Genomic DNA, 13,297 nt, shown 5'->3' with positions numbered 1-13,297 from the left:
ACTCTCTGAACTTCACCTGCTTTATCAGGTATGTTGTGACAGGCATCCTACTAATCTTTCCTCTCTTTTTCATTGTCTCACTGCAGCGTCAATTGAAGGTGCACCACAGCTAACCATGTTGGGTCTCTTTAGAAACATCCTTTCCCGAGAAGGGGTTCTGGGCCTCTACCGTGGCATCGCCCCCAATTTCATGAAGGTTATTCCTGCTGTAAGCATCAGCTATGTCGTGTATGAGAACATGAAGCAGGCTCTGGGGGTAACATCTAGATGAAGGAGGACCCTGTGTCGCCAAAGAGCAGGCAACCTAGCTCACGAGAAAGGTGTTGGAAGGGGCAGCAAAGGTGGAGATATCCTACTGTAATTGCTGTGAAATGGAGAGCTAAGAGGGTGTTTGGAATGATTGGGTCCAGGCCACCTTGGCAAAAGTACAAAGTTCTCCATGAACAAGAGCCAACTTGCTCACTAACAACCAAGCTTATCCTGTGAAGGCCTTGGTCGGGGGGGAAAAGTGACCTCTTGGAGGCAGACTTTTTTTTTCTTGTCCACATTCTGGAATTTGCAGAGATGGTCTCTTCAAACAGACATGTTTCTGAGCCACCTGCTGCTCCTGCATATGCATCTTGTCCCCAACAACTGAACATAAGAACCATGACACGTTAACAGCCATGTCATAACCTAGTGGAAAAGGAGCTAAGTTGACAATGATTGCTCTGGACGTGTTACCAGATTTCAAGCAACTGCTGGTAAAATGGGTTGACTTTTGATAAATAGCCCTATTAACTCCTGTTAGCAGTTTCCAATACTGGAGGAAATAACAGTATATTGAGAGACAATTCATTGATGGCATTAGAATATCTGTGATTATTCCCTGGAGTCCACCGATTTCTCCTACAGACATTCAGAAACAGGAGTATCTGAATGTTGAGGACTTTGGCCAATAGATTCCACTCTTCATTTAGCATTTCTATTTGCAATGATGAATTCCTTTTGACTCTTCCCTCTTCCATTCCTCCTCCTAGAACTTATAGGGGTGCTGGAGCCCCTGGTATTTGCATTTTAGCCCAGATCCACTTTACTTGTACTATGGAAACTCTGTATATTTTGCACATTAACTGTTTTTAACTTATAAGGCTAGATTGCTGTCTCTACCTGGACCTCTGTGGCTGAACTGAAGCCTCTCCCATTTTATCCCTGTTCCCTTTCCTTCTATTCTGAAGGAGCAGAGAATGTTGGAATACATTACAAGGGCTACTATTTTGTGGTAACCATCAAAGCACTTTTCTGAGATCCCCTAATATGGTGTGTACATATTTCTACTCATTCTGAGATGTTTGCACTAGCTATAGTAGCTTAGTTGTTGTCATAATTAAGGTCCTTGAAGCCATGCATTCAGGATTTCTTTGGGCTCATTGTATTGCTCTCCTCTTTTATTTATGACCAGCTGAATTACCTTGCAGTTGGGCATTCATTTTTCCTTTTTGTTGGAAAGTTGGAAAAGGCAGGATGGAGGCTATAGATCTATTCAGCCCCCAGATTCTCTTCTCACAAAATTCCCCTTTACCAGTGTCTCAATAAATGTTCCACTTCATCTTCCCATTCAAAATGGGTAACCTAGTACCCATCTAGAAGAATCCTACTGGAGAAGGCTATGGAGTCCCGCATTCTGTCACACGCAACATAGTTGGCAAAACTAAGTAAGCAAGAGCAACATGGATTTCAGGAATATATCTTTCATGTTGTTCGGGTGTGGATACAAAATCCTGAAAGCTGTTAGGGTTGAGTCTCTTTAAATTTATTTTCCCTCGCATCTGAACATGGTGCCTCTTCTCAGATGAACCAGATCCTTGTCCCTTGCTTCTATGCAATCTCTCATACCAGCCAGTTGCATTTGAGAGGATCACAGCCATGAATGGGAGGGTAACAAGACATATTCCATTGTCGCTTTTTAAGAGCTGCTATTGTCTTTTCCAATCTGATGTCCTCCAGAAGTGTTAATTACAGTTCCCCTTATTACCAGCAAAATACGTTGAAGAAAGCTGTAATGGTGGATACAATAATATAACTATGACTTTTGGAATTTGAGTCATATCCTTGAAAAACGATCATATGAATGTCTGCCATGATTGTAGCTATACTAGAAGTAGGTTATTGCAAGGGGGGGGTGGAGACACCGCAAGAAATGAATGTTCAAAAATGGGAGAGGTTTGTTTTCGTCAGACTAGAGTGCTACTTCAGTTTTAGTTACCTGCAAGAAGTAATCAGGTAGGGAATTGGCACTTCCATTTGAGAAAAGTACCTCATTCAGTAGATAGAAAGAACCTCTTGCAAGTAAGGCAGGGTTTTTTGTTCCTCTTGGAAACTCTTACAAGACGCTCCTTCAAATGAAGTACCAAGGACAGTGGATTTTGAATTTTGCTCCACTATAGAGTTTTCAGTGGTATTTTTGCTACAGTCCACCTTACCTATAAGAGAGTGGGTTTTGATCATGTATATGAGCTTGCAGTTCTGTAAGCTCTACCTCGCTTGGTTATTAAATGTCTGAGAAAACAGGATAGCAATAGCACTTTACAGCACTCTCTTAAGTGGTTTATAATGTCAGCATATTGCCCCCAACAATCTTGAGTCCTCATTTTACCAACCTAAGAAGGGTGGAAGGCTGAGTCAACCTCAAGGCTGTGGGCAGAGTTTAGCCTGCAATACTGCATTCTAACAACTGTATCACCAGGCTGAGGATGACACAAGAATTTTCCAGGGAGAAAGAAAGGTGAAGAATGATTCCTACCAGAATGAAGAATAGAGAAAGATGCAATCGGATTGTGTCCTTTCTAAGATCCTTCCATCTGGGAAATGTTCACATTTTCATTGGAAATATTGTACATTTATGAGTTTATTAAAATAAGGGTAGGATTTTACACCCATTTATTTAGCATTAATATCATGAACTAAATAGAACTTGCTTCTGAGTGGGTGTGTCCAAAATTGTATTTGCTTTGGGGTTATTGATTTGGTAGGTAGGATAGGCAAGAGTTGGCATGTCCCAATATTATTTTGGGGTATTTCGACTAGTAGCTCTGGCCACTCCATCCATTTTACAGGAAAGATTCAGTAAGGACAAGGGGCAGGATTGTCAAGTTACAATTTGAAAATGCCTTTTGTATCTTTATTTTGTCACCAATGGCTATTTTTGCTACCCATCCATCCGTATTTGTTCCCTTCTTGATGCCTGCAGGGAAGAAGGTTCTTTTTTGTCTTGTAGAGAATTTGAAAGAAGATTATATAGAAAGAATGAATCTGCCATTGTCTCATCTCCCCATCCTCTTCAGCTTCATGTATATTCAAAAGAAAGAAGAATCTGGTTTGCACGAGATACTTATTTGTGACATGTTCCAAGATGTGGGCATTGACACACCTGGAGAATCCAGGAATGGAAGCAACAGGCTTGTTAAGGTGTCCTAAATGCTTTCCTGCCAGTAGTTGTACCCAACATGTAGTAGCAGCAACCAACTTGCATGGCTTTAAACAATTGATGATCTCTCCATGACATCTCATTTAGTTGTCAGAATTTTCAGGATCAGAAATATAATTCCTTTATAAACACTGTTTGCTGGGTGAACAAAATGGGAAAGAGATACTGGTCATATCTTATTTAAGGATTTTTCAGAGGGATTTGTTGGTCACTGAGGAAAGAAGGGTCTTTAATTAAAGGGTTTCATTTGATCCAGGAGGTTATCTTAATGCTAAAAAATGTAGTATAACTCAATAGTAGTTTTGAACGTCTCATTGAAAATCTACTGATCTTTTGAGATGCCAATCGGACTGAGTAATAGGAAGATCATTGGATAAATCAGATGACCTCCAATTTAAATTTTCCCCACAAAAACTAGATACCTAGTTTGCACTTTTACACAGAACCAACTGTCTTGTTTTGGGGAACTGAACAAACTCTAATATCTGACTTTAAGTAAGCACTTACCTTGCCTGAATCGAACTCCAGTGAGATACCTATATATGTCTACCACTGCTGATGATGCATTTTATGTTAAATTTTCAAAGAGAAAAATAAAATACATTTTCCAAACTTTGTGTCAGACTGTGCTCCTTCTAAATCCCAAGAAAGAAATACTCAGACTCCATGGTGTAGAGCAGAATTATTCTTTTACTGGAAATAGAATGGTAGCAACAGAATCAATTCCGAAACTGAAATATTGGCGGGTAAAATGCATATACAAAGGGATAGAATTGCTCCCCCTCCAGAGATCAAATGATTCTTCCAATTAAAACTTCTGAATAGGATCATGTGGTCATCTCTAGGTGATGATGAGGCTACTGTCAGTGACCTTGACATATTTTGATAAAAGTTTGCAGTTGCGCAGAAAAAGGACAGAGGCTAGTGAAGAAATGAAAAGTTAAAACAAAGAATCCCCCTCCCTTTCTTAACCCAGCAAAGGAATGCAAAACACCTCCTGCCTTCTTCCCCTCCAAGATTCCCCCCCCCACCGTTTCATGACAGCCGAAAGAGAGGTAAAGAGCATAGCAACAAATAAGCAATAATTAGGGGTGAAGATATCTTGATAGTTAGGGATGAATATCTCTTGAGGCTGACATTCGGACCCCTAGAAGAAGGACATTAGTCCCTGTAAGAAAAAACAATCATATATTAACATTGGCATACATTTCTATGGTTTATCAGGATATTTGGCATAAAAGTCCTTAAGCAATTCAGGGGCCCTAATGTCTTTCTCATTAACCCATTCAGCATAGGAAGGAGGAAAATGTTTCCACGCTACAAGATATTGGACACGACCCTCCATTTCCTATAATCTAGAATTTCTTTAATCTCAAAATGTTGTTCCCCCTCGATCAACAGGGGTGCGGTGGATCAGACTGGGTCGGTCGCAAGGTACTGGTATGTTCTGGTTTCAACAAACTGACATGGAAAACTGGATTAATACGACGAAGAGTCTTTGGTAAAGTCAGTTGAACAGTCACCGGATTTACAATCCTCTCAATGGGAAAAGGTCCCACATACTTAGGACCCAACTTCTTCGATTTTTGGGTAGTCTGCAAATATTTGGTTGAGAGGAAAACTTTATCGCCCACCTTATACAACATCTGTGGGGCTCGCTTTCTGTCAGCAAATTTCTTATGAGATTGGTGTGCCTCGTCCAGAGCTTTGCGAACGACCGGCCAATTTAGTTGAAGTTTAGATATCCAGTCGTCCAACGATTGGACATTGGGTTTTTTCGAGGCAGTTCAGGTATGGGCACAAAATCTTGTCCCGTGGCTACTTTGAAAGGAGTAAACCCCGTACTACTGTGTACAGAGTTATTATACGCCACCTCCGCAAAGGCAGTAAATCCACCCAATTGTCCTGCTGATAGTTTAAATAACATCTGAGGTATTGTTCTAAGACCCGTTTGTTCTCTCACAGGCTCCATTAGTTTGGGGGTGATGGGCGGAGCTTAGGCTCTGGGTGGAGCCTATCAACTTCAAGAATTCCCTCCAAAAGTTCGAGGTAAATTGGACCCCCGATCAGAAACTACACGCTCAGGAACGCCGTGCAACCTGTAGACATGTATAATGAACATTCTGGCCAATGATTTCGCTGAAGGAATCTTGGAGCAAGGGATGAAATGGGCTTGTTTGGAAAACAAATCAGTCACTACCCAAATGACAGTCTGTCCAACACTCTCAGGTAGATCTACTATAAAGTCCATGGAAATTTCCTTCCAAGGTGCAGTTGGCCTGGCCACATTCTGCAACAAACCTGGCGGTTTGCCAGGAGGCCTTTTGCTGAAGCACAAACTGGACAGCTCGCCACATAAGTCTCAATGTCCTTTTTCAGCGAAGGCCACCAGAACTGTCGTTTCACCAAATGTAGAGTCTTCACAAACCCAAAATGACCAGCCGCTTTAGAATCATGAGTTTGTTGTAAAACTTGGGTTCTCAGGATTTGAGGTACATACAATTTTGCACCTATCCAGGCTAGACCATCTCGAATGGTGCAATTATTCGCATTTGCTAGAAACCACTCATCTGTTTTCAAAACCTCCTTAAATCGTTCCATCAAGTCAGTGGACAGATCTCTCTCCTGGTCCCTTTTTGTGCTCTGGTAACTACGGGAGCAGCCAACTGTGTAGTGGACACGATTGGTCTTACCACTTCTTTTCGGATACTGTTGTATTGAGGCATTCTAGACAAAGCATCCGCCATAAAAATTTTCCCCCTGGAATATACTTCAAGAAATTGAAACGCTTGAAAAACTGAGCCCACCTAACCTGCTTAGGAGATAGCTTTCGAGGAGTCTTTAAAGCTTCCAGATTTTTGTGGTCCGTCCATACTTCAAAGGGATGTTTCGCTCCTTCCAAAAATGTCTCCAGGCTAATAGAGCCCAACGGACTGCAAACGCTTCCTTCTCCCAGACGGCCCATCTCCTTTCAGTGTCAGTCAATTTACGGGAGGTATAAGCACACGGCTGTAGTGTCCCCTTCTCATTTAATTGAAGTAAGACCGCCCCCACCGCCACATCGCTTGCATCAGCTTGGATCACGAAAGGGGCATCCATGTCGGGTGTTTCAATACTGGTTCTGCAGCGAAAAGTCTTTTAAGCTTTTCGAATGCGGCTTGGCATTCCATGGACCAGTTCAACGGTTGGCTGGGTTTTGGTTTCACTTCCCCTTTGTCTTCAGGAGGTTGGTGATGGGCATGGCTATTTTTGCAAAAGACGGGATGAATTGCCGATAGAAGTTGGCAAACCCAAGAAAACTTTGAAGTTGCTTCCGGGTTCTCGGGGGCCCATTCCAATACAGCTCGCACTTTCTCTGGATCCATCTCAATGCCCTCGGGAGAGATACGATATCCTAAGTAGTCGATTTTTCTTGATGGAACTCACACTTGGACAGTTTGGCGTACAGTTTGGCTGCCCTCAGCTTGTGCAACACCGAGCGAACCAGTTTCACATGTTCGTCTTTATTCTCCATGTAGATGAGAATATCATCAAGGTAGACCAGAACCCCCTTGTATAGATGTTCGTGAAGCACTTGATTTATCATCTGCATGAAAACAGCGGGTGCCCCCTGTAGGCCGAAAGGAAGAACGTTGAACTGGAAACAACCCATCGGGCAGTTGAATGCAGTCTTCCACTCGTCGCCTTTCTTAATTCGGATCCTGTAGTATGCCTCCCTCAAGTCCAACTTTGTGAAAATCTTCCCCTTCGCCAGGTGGGCTAGCATGTCCTTCATCAGGGGAGGGGTACACGTTCTCCACCAACACAGCGTTTAAATTTCGGTAGTCCACAACCAGGCGTTTTGAGCCGTCTTTCTTCTCGCGGAACATTACAGGGGCTGCCACTCGAGGTCTGGCAGGCGTGATGAAACCGCGTTTCAGGTTCTTGTCGCTGAACGCTCTCAGTTCTTCCAGCTCCCCGGTGTCATCGAATACAGCTTCGGTTTGGGGCGTTACCCCGGTAGAAATTCAATGCTGCAATCGGTTGAGCGATGGGGAGGAGCTCGTCAGAGGCCTCTTCGCTAAACATTTCTCTTAAGTCCCAGTACTCCTTCGGGATTTTCTCCTCCCCATCCACTCGTTCGACACCTGCGGAAGCTGCCTCACCCGTAACTTGGGGCTTCGGATGGGACTTCTCCTCCCCTCCCGAGGTGGGGCTCCTCCCCTTCCGGTGGCCGATCGGTGCGGATGCGTATCCACCCCTCTCTCCAGTTCACCTGGGGTTCCACTTCGAAGCCAGGGTAATCCCAATATTAAAGGCTGTTCCATCCCGGGGCCACGATAAAGCATAAGATCTCGTGGTGAGTTCCCATGGTCATCTCTAAGGGTTCCATTATAAAGTTCGCTGGGTGACCTCCCACCACAGATCCGTCCAATTGACAGAAAGCTATGGGCGTTCTTAAAGTTCTCAGTCCGATGCCCATATATTTTTACTACTTTCATGTTAATTACACACCTCGTGCACCCCGAGTCCAACAAGGCCAACATCTCTCCTCGGTCCCGATGTAGGGTCCCTTAACTTTATTGGGATGGTCATGGGCCCCTGGGTAGGACTTACCGGCGTCATCCTCCGAATCGGTCTCGTCAAGTAGGGTTGGAGGTCCCAGCTCCTCTCCCGCCGGAAGGGCGACCTCTACAACCTCCTCGCCTTCAGTCCGGTCTCGCAGGGCTTGGTTGGGGGTTTACCGGGCTTCCTCCTGGACCCTGTGTCTTTGGTGGGACCAACTTGACTCGACACTCCGCCATCCGGTGGCCCTCCTTCCCATAGCGGAAACAGGCTGTGGTCTTGGCCCTTGCCGCCATCCCTCCTCTTTGGGGAGTGGAGGTCTCTTGGGGATGTGGGGGAGTAGTTTTCTCCAGCCGGGGCCTCCTCTGCGTCTGCTTGAGCCAGATCAATATCCACCTCTTCCGCCAGCAAGTACCACGACTGCAAATCACGTGGATCCCTCCGGGAGATGCACATGTGGTATACATCTTCATTTAAGCCATCTTTGTAAGTTTCACCAGGGCCCTTTGGGGCCAGCCTCGGAGACAGGAGACCAACTGCCTGAACTCCTGGGTGTAATCTGCAACCGATCTCCCCCTTGGGTTAAGGTTTTCATTTTGATTCTAGCCCTTCTCTCTGCCAGGGGTCCTCAAATCTTCTCCTCAATGCAGTCATGAAAACATCGAGGTTTCGCAGTTGTGGGGAGTTATCATTGAACAAAGTCACCACCCAGTCTGCTGCCATCCCTTCCAGGGTCCTGGTGACACATCTCACTTTGGCTGCTTCAGAATTGAACTCCCTTTCAAATTCTGCCATATAGCTTCCCACTTGCACCAGGAAAAACCCCAAGTCTCTGGGATTTCCTCCAAATTTCACATCTAAGGGAGGCAGGGGCGTCTTCCAGGAAGCACAGCTATTGCTGGGGCTCCCAGGCGGCCGCGGGTGGCTGCGCCGGCGTAGGCTGGGCTAGGGGGTGGGGTAGCTCGACTTCCCGGGCTGACTTCGCTCCCCCTTCCCCTCATACCTTGGAGCCGTGCCGGGCTTTTCGGAAACATCCATAAGGAACCTGCCGCCTTGATCCAGCCTGCATTCCATCTCCTCCCCTCCTGCCACAGCCGTTCCTTCGCACCCCTTCATCTTACAGTGATTCTGGGAGGAGGGGGTCGTCCTGATCTCTCCAACCAACCCCAACGACCATCTGGGCATCTCAGCAGGGGTTTCTTCCAGAGTCAGGTCGGCCAGTAGGTCAGCAGCCGGCATCTCTGGTAGCAGCATCGGCTGCCCTCCCACAGCTCCCTGGTCCTCTTCATCGCTGGCTGGAGATGACATGAGATGAAACCCCTCGGAAGAAAAAGTTGCTGTTTTCTCCGGGTGGGTTGATATCGGAGTTTCGAATAATGTCAGACTGTGCTCCTTCTAAATCCCAAGAAAGAAATACTCAGACTCCATGGTGTAGAGCAGAATTATTCTTTTACTGGAAATAGAATGGTAGCAACAGAATCAATTCGAAACTGAAATATTAGCGGGTAAAATGCATATACAAAGGGATAGAATTGCTCCCCCCCTCCAGAGATCAAATGATTCTTCCAATTAAAACTTCTGAATAGGATCATGTGGTCATCTCCAGGTGATGATGAGGCTACTGTCAGTGACCTTGACATATTTTGATAAAAGTTCGCAGTTGCGCAGAAAAAAGGACAGAGGCTAGTGAAGAAATGAAAAGTTAAAACAAAGAATCCCCCTCCTTTCTTAACCCAGCAAAGGAATGCAAAACACCTCCTGCCTTCTTCCCCTCCAAGATTCCCCCTCCCACCGTTTCATGACAGCCGAAAGAGAGGTAAAGAGCATAGCAACAAATAAGCAATAATTAGGGGTGAAGATATCTTGATAGTTAGGGATGAATATCTCTTGAGGCTGACATTTTGTTTCTTTCCATGGTATCTGTGAAATGAATTCAGAAGTAACATAAAAACCCCTGAGAAGACACGATACTTCGCTTGCCACTGTTTTCTAACATACACTAGGCTTAATATATTATTTTGAAAATAAAAAAAATAAAATATACTCAAAAGGAGGGCGTGCAATCATGAGGGTTTCGGGATTCACAGAAAAATGGCTTCATGTAGCCCATAATCATCCACTGCTGTTTCAGAAGGTAATTGTTACCACAATAAAACAACTAAAGATGGAGTACATTTGTGGAAATCATGATTAAACATAAAGCTAATACCATGCAGTGTCATATCCTGCTTGAAAAGCAATCAATAGGAGCATGCAAAATGCCATTATCTCAATAATCTTTTAGAGTGTTTTGACATTGTCCACAAATATATTTTCAATTTTCAAAAAGACCTTTGACAAAGTCTGTCACCAAAGATCCTTAAGCAAACTTAAGAAGTTATGGGGATTATTTTATAAACTGAAACCTGGTTAAAGAACAGAAAGCAGAGTAGGAATGATTGCATATTTAATGGCAAACAGTAGGAGCTGTCGATGGTTCAATTTTTGTTTTGTGCCTTCAGGTCAATTGTGGCTGATGGTGATCATATGGCTGATGGTGGCTGATGGTGATCATCCCTGCAGTATTATTAGCAAGATTTTTGAAGTGTTTTTCTCTTCTTCCTCTCCTAAGAGAGAGTGACTGGCCCAAGGTTACTCTGGTGATTTTTATGCCAAAAGCAGAAATAGAACTCATGATCTTCAGATACCTAGCCCAATGCCTTAGCCACTATACTGAGCTGGCTCTCAAAGATCTACATTAGGAAGAATATATCTTAACTAGGGATAAATTAATTGACATGAATGCTGAAAAACATTTCCTAATTTTAGAATGGTAAGACAACAGGAAACATGTTCATAGAAAGTGAATGGATATTAAAATGGTATATACTAGTAAATATGAAATGATACATATTGGGGCAAAGTTTATAAATCTCATTTGACATGCTGATCTCATTTGACAAAGGCCAATTAGTAATGGATTTTTATATTTAGTTGGCTTTTCACATGACAGTACATTATCATTGATAATATTATCTGGTTATTCTCAAAATAATTGTGAAAGATCTTGTGAATCCCCCCCCCCATTACATTTGGGCTATCCAAAACCATATATATTCAACACACTATCCTTAGTATGATGCAGCTATATGTTATGTACAGTGGTAGGATTCAAATAATTTAACAACCGGTTCTCTGCCCTAATGAGTTCTTCCAACAACCAGTTCGCCAAACTGGTCAGACAGTGAACAACTGGTTTTCCCGGCTGAATCCCATCACTGGTTATGTAGCTTAGAAGAATGCTAGAACATAGAAACCTATTATCAAAATTGCTTGTTCTCTGTGGGAAATTGTCTTGGGAGTTATGGCCTAGAGAAGCTCAGGCCATGTTAGTAGTTACACAGGGCTATGCCTTGTGTACTGGTTGTACTTGATTAACCATTTAGTCACTGTTTAAACTTACAACAGCAGTGAAAAAAGACATGACTGATTTTCACATAATCATTGCAGCATCCCCATGGTCACATGATCAAAATTCAGGTGCTCAGCAATTGACAGCTACACTATCCCAGAGGGTTATGTGATTTGTAACCTTTCCAGTTGGCTTCTGGCAAGCAAACGCAATGGGGGAAGCCAGATTTGCTTAACAGCCAGATGGCTCACTGAACAATTGCAGTGTTTTGTTTTAACAATTGTGGCAAAAAGGTTGTAAAATGGGGCACAACTCGCATAACTATCTTGCTTAGAGAAACATGGCTTTTATTAGAGGAAAATCTGAAAAGCACCCTATTCCCACTTCAGCAATATATAATGTATGCTAATTTTAAGTACAGCTAAACTTAAAGGTGAATCGGTGAATGTCTTTATTGTTACGGTAGTTATTTATATCCTGCCTTCATTTCTTTAAATCAGTAACCCAAGGCAACAAACGTCCCAATTTGCCTTCCTCTGAGCTGATTTGAGTGACTGGGCAATGTCACCCAGCCGGTTTCCATGCCTAAAGCAGGACTGCTTCCTGGTTTGTAGCCTGGTGCCTTAATCATTTAGACCAGGGTCCCCAAACTTGGCAACTTTAAGACTTCTGGACTTCAACTCCCAGATTTCTCCAGCCAGCATAGCTGGCGGAGGAACTCTGGAAGTTGAAGTCCAGAAGTCTTAAAGTTGCGAAGGTTGGAGGCCCCTGATTTAGACCAAACTTTCAAACATTTCAAAAGCCTCTTAAGTCTCCATCTACTTATTCAGTTCTCTTTCCGAAACGTTACACAAATAAGCGCGCAGATGCAACAGCAACAGTTTATCTTGAACAAATCCGCTCGATTCCCGGTGACTTCGGGCACTTTATGTGCCTGCGGGGGTCCGATCTCTTCGCAAAAGGTGAAGTCAGTCTGGAGAGGCCGTTCTCCTCAAGGTGCCTTTGGGAGGAAACGGGTGGGGGAACCGGTGAGACTCATCCGCGAAAGTCCCCGCGAGCCGCTCTTTTGCCTTTCGCTCCGCAACGACTTTTCAGCTTCGCTGCCCCCTTAGGAGCCGACGCCCCCTCCGCGGTCTACGGGCGTCGGCTCCTAAGAAGCGCCTCCTCTCCTTTCCCACCGCCTGCCTCCGTTTTCGAAGGGAAACGCGCTCCCTGCGGGAGCCTCTGCCCGAACGGCTCACCCGCCTCACTGGGTTCTCGCCCAATGGATTTAGACCTCCGGGCAAATAAAGCGGAAGTGTACATTCTTGCTGCCTTCACTCGGTGGTTTCTAATCTCTTGGCTCGATGGCGGTTGGCTGCGCGTTTTCCTCGCTGGGATTGTCGGAAGGACGAAAGGCGCGCTTCAGTTCCCCGGCAGGCCCTTCGCAGTTGGTGTTGAGGAGGCTCTTAAGAGTTGCCGAGTAGGAGTGGTCAGCTTTTCCATCAATCGTACTTTAATCCCGCCCTTCAACCTTCAGTCGGCGAGCGGAATCCCCCCCCCCACACACAGCAAAATGGACTGGAACTGCTGGATTGGTTGTCTTCATTTGATAGAATGACGTATGTGCGGGTTTTCCAATTGGAGAGTCGGGATTGAGCTACCGTCCTACTCCGATAGGTTCATCATGGACCATTCACTCCGCCTCTATCAATTTCCAATTGGTATAGATCCTGCAAAGCGCCACCTTCCTCTTTACAATTCGAGTAGCCTTCTGACACTCAAACTGTAGATTCCGCCTGTCGTCGTTTCTGATAGACCGAGCGTCCAAGCCGCCTGCTTCTTTTATATTCAGTGGCTTTTTTGCGCTGTCGCTCATCTCGAACTCGCGGATAATTGGCTTTCACAGGAGGCGG

General features: G+C 44.6%; 1 protein-coding gene across 2 annotated transcripts in view; it reads left to right on the top strand.

Annotated features, from left to right (window-relative positions):
* LOC113421566 (mitochondrial adenyl nucleotide antiporter SLC25A23-like) overlaps window positions 1–4,078 on the top strand; it is a 44,760-nt gene extending 40,682 nt beyond the window's left edge. For both annotated transcript variants that reach the window (XM_026682002.2, XM_087956993.1), the window contains one exon: window positions 87–4,078. In XM_026682002.2, coding sequence (XP_026537787.2) covers window positions 87–271 — 185 coding nt within the window. In that variant the 3' untranslated portion in view covers window positions 272–4,078. The remainder of the gene's footprint in view (window positions 1–86) is intronic.
* Window positions 4,079–13,297: the final 9,219 nt, after the last annotated feature.

The sequence above is a fragment of the Notechis scutatus genome, chromosome 2 (assembly GCF_049901735.1).
Source record: "Notechis scutatus isolate UNSWTSFEM ecotype Mainland chromosome 2, rNotScu1.2, whole genome shotgun sequence".
Classification (NCBI taxonomy): Eukaryota; Metazoa; Chordata; class Lepidosauria; order Squamata; family Elapidae; genus Notechis; species Notechis scutatus.
Note: the sequence above shows the minus strand (reverse complement) of the source record. Positions and strands in the feature narration are given on the sequence as shown.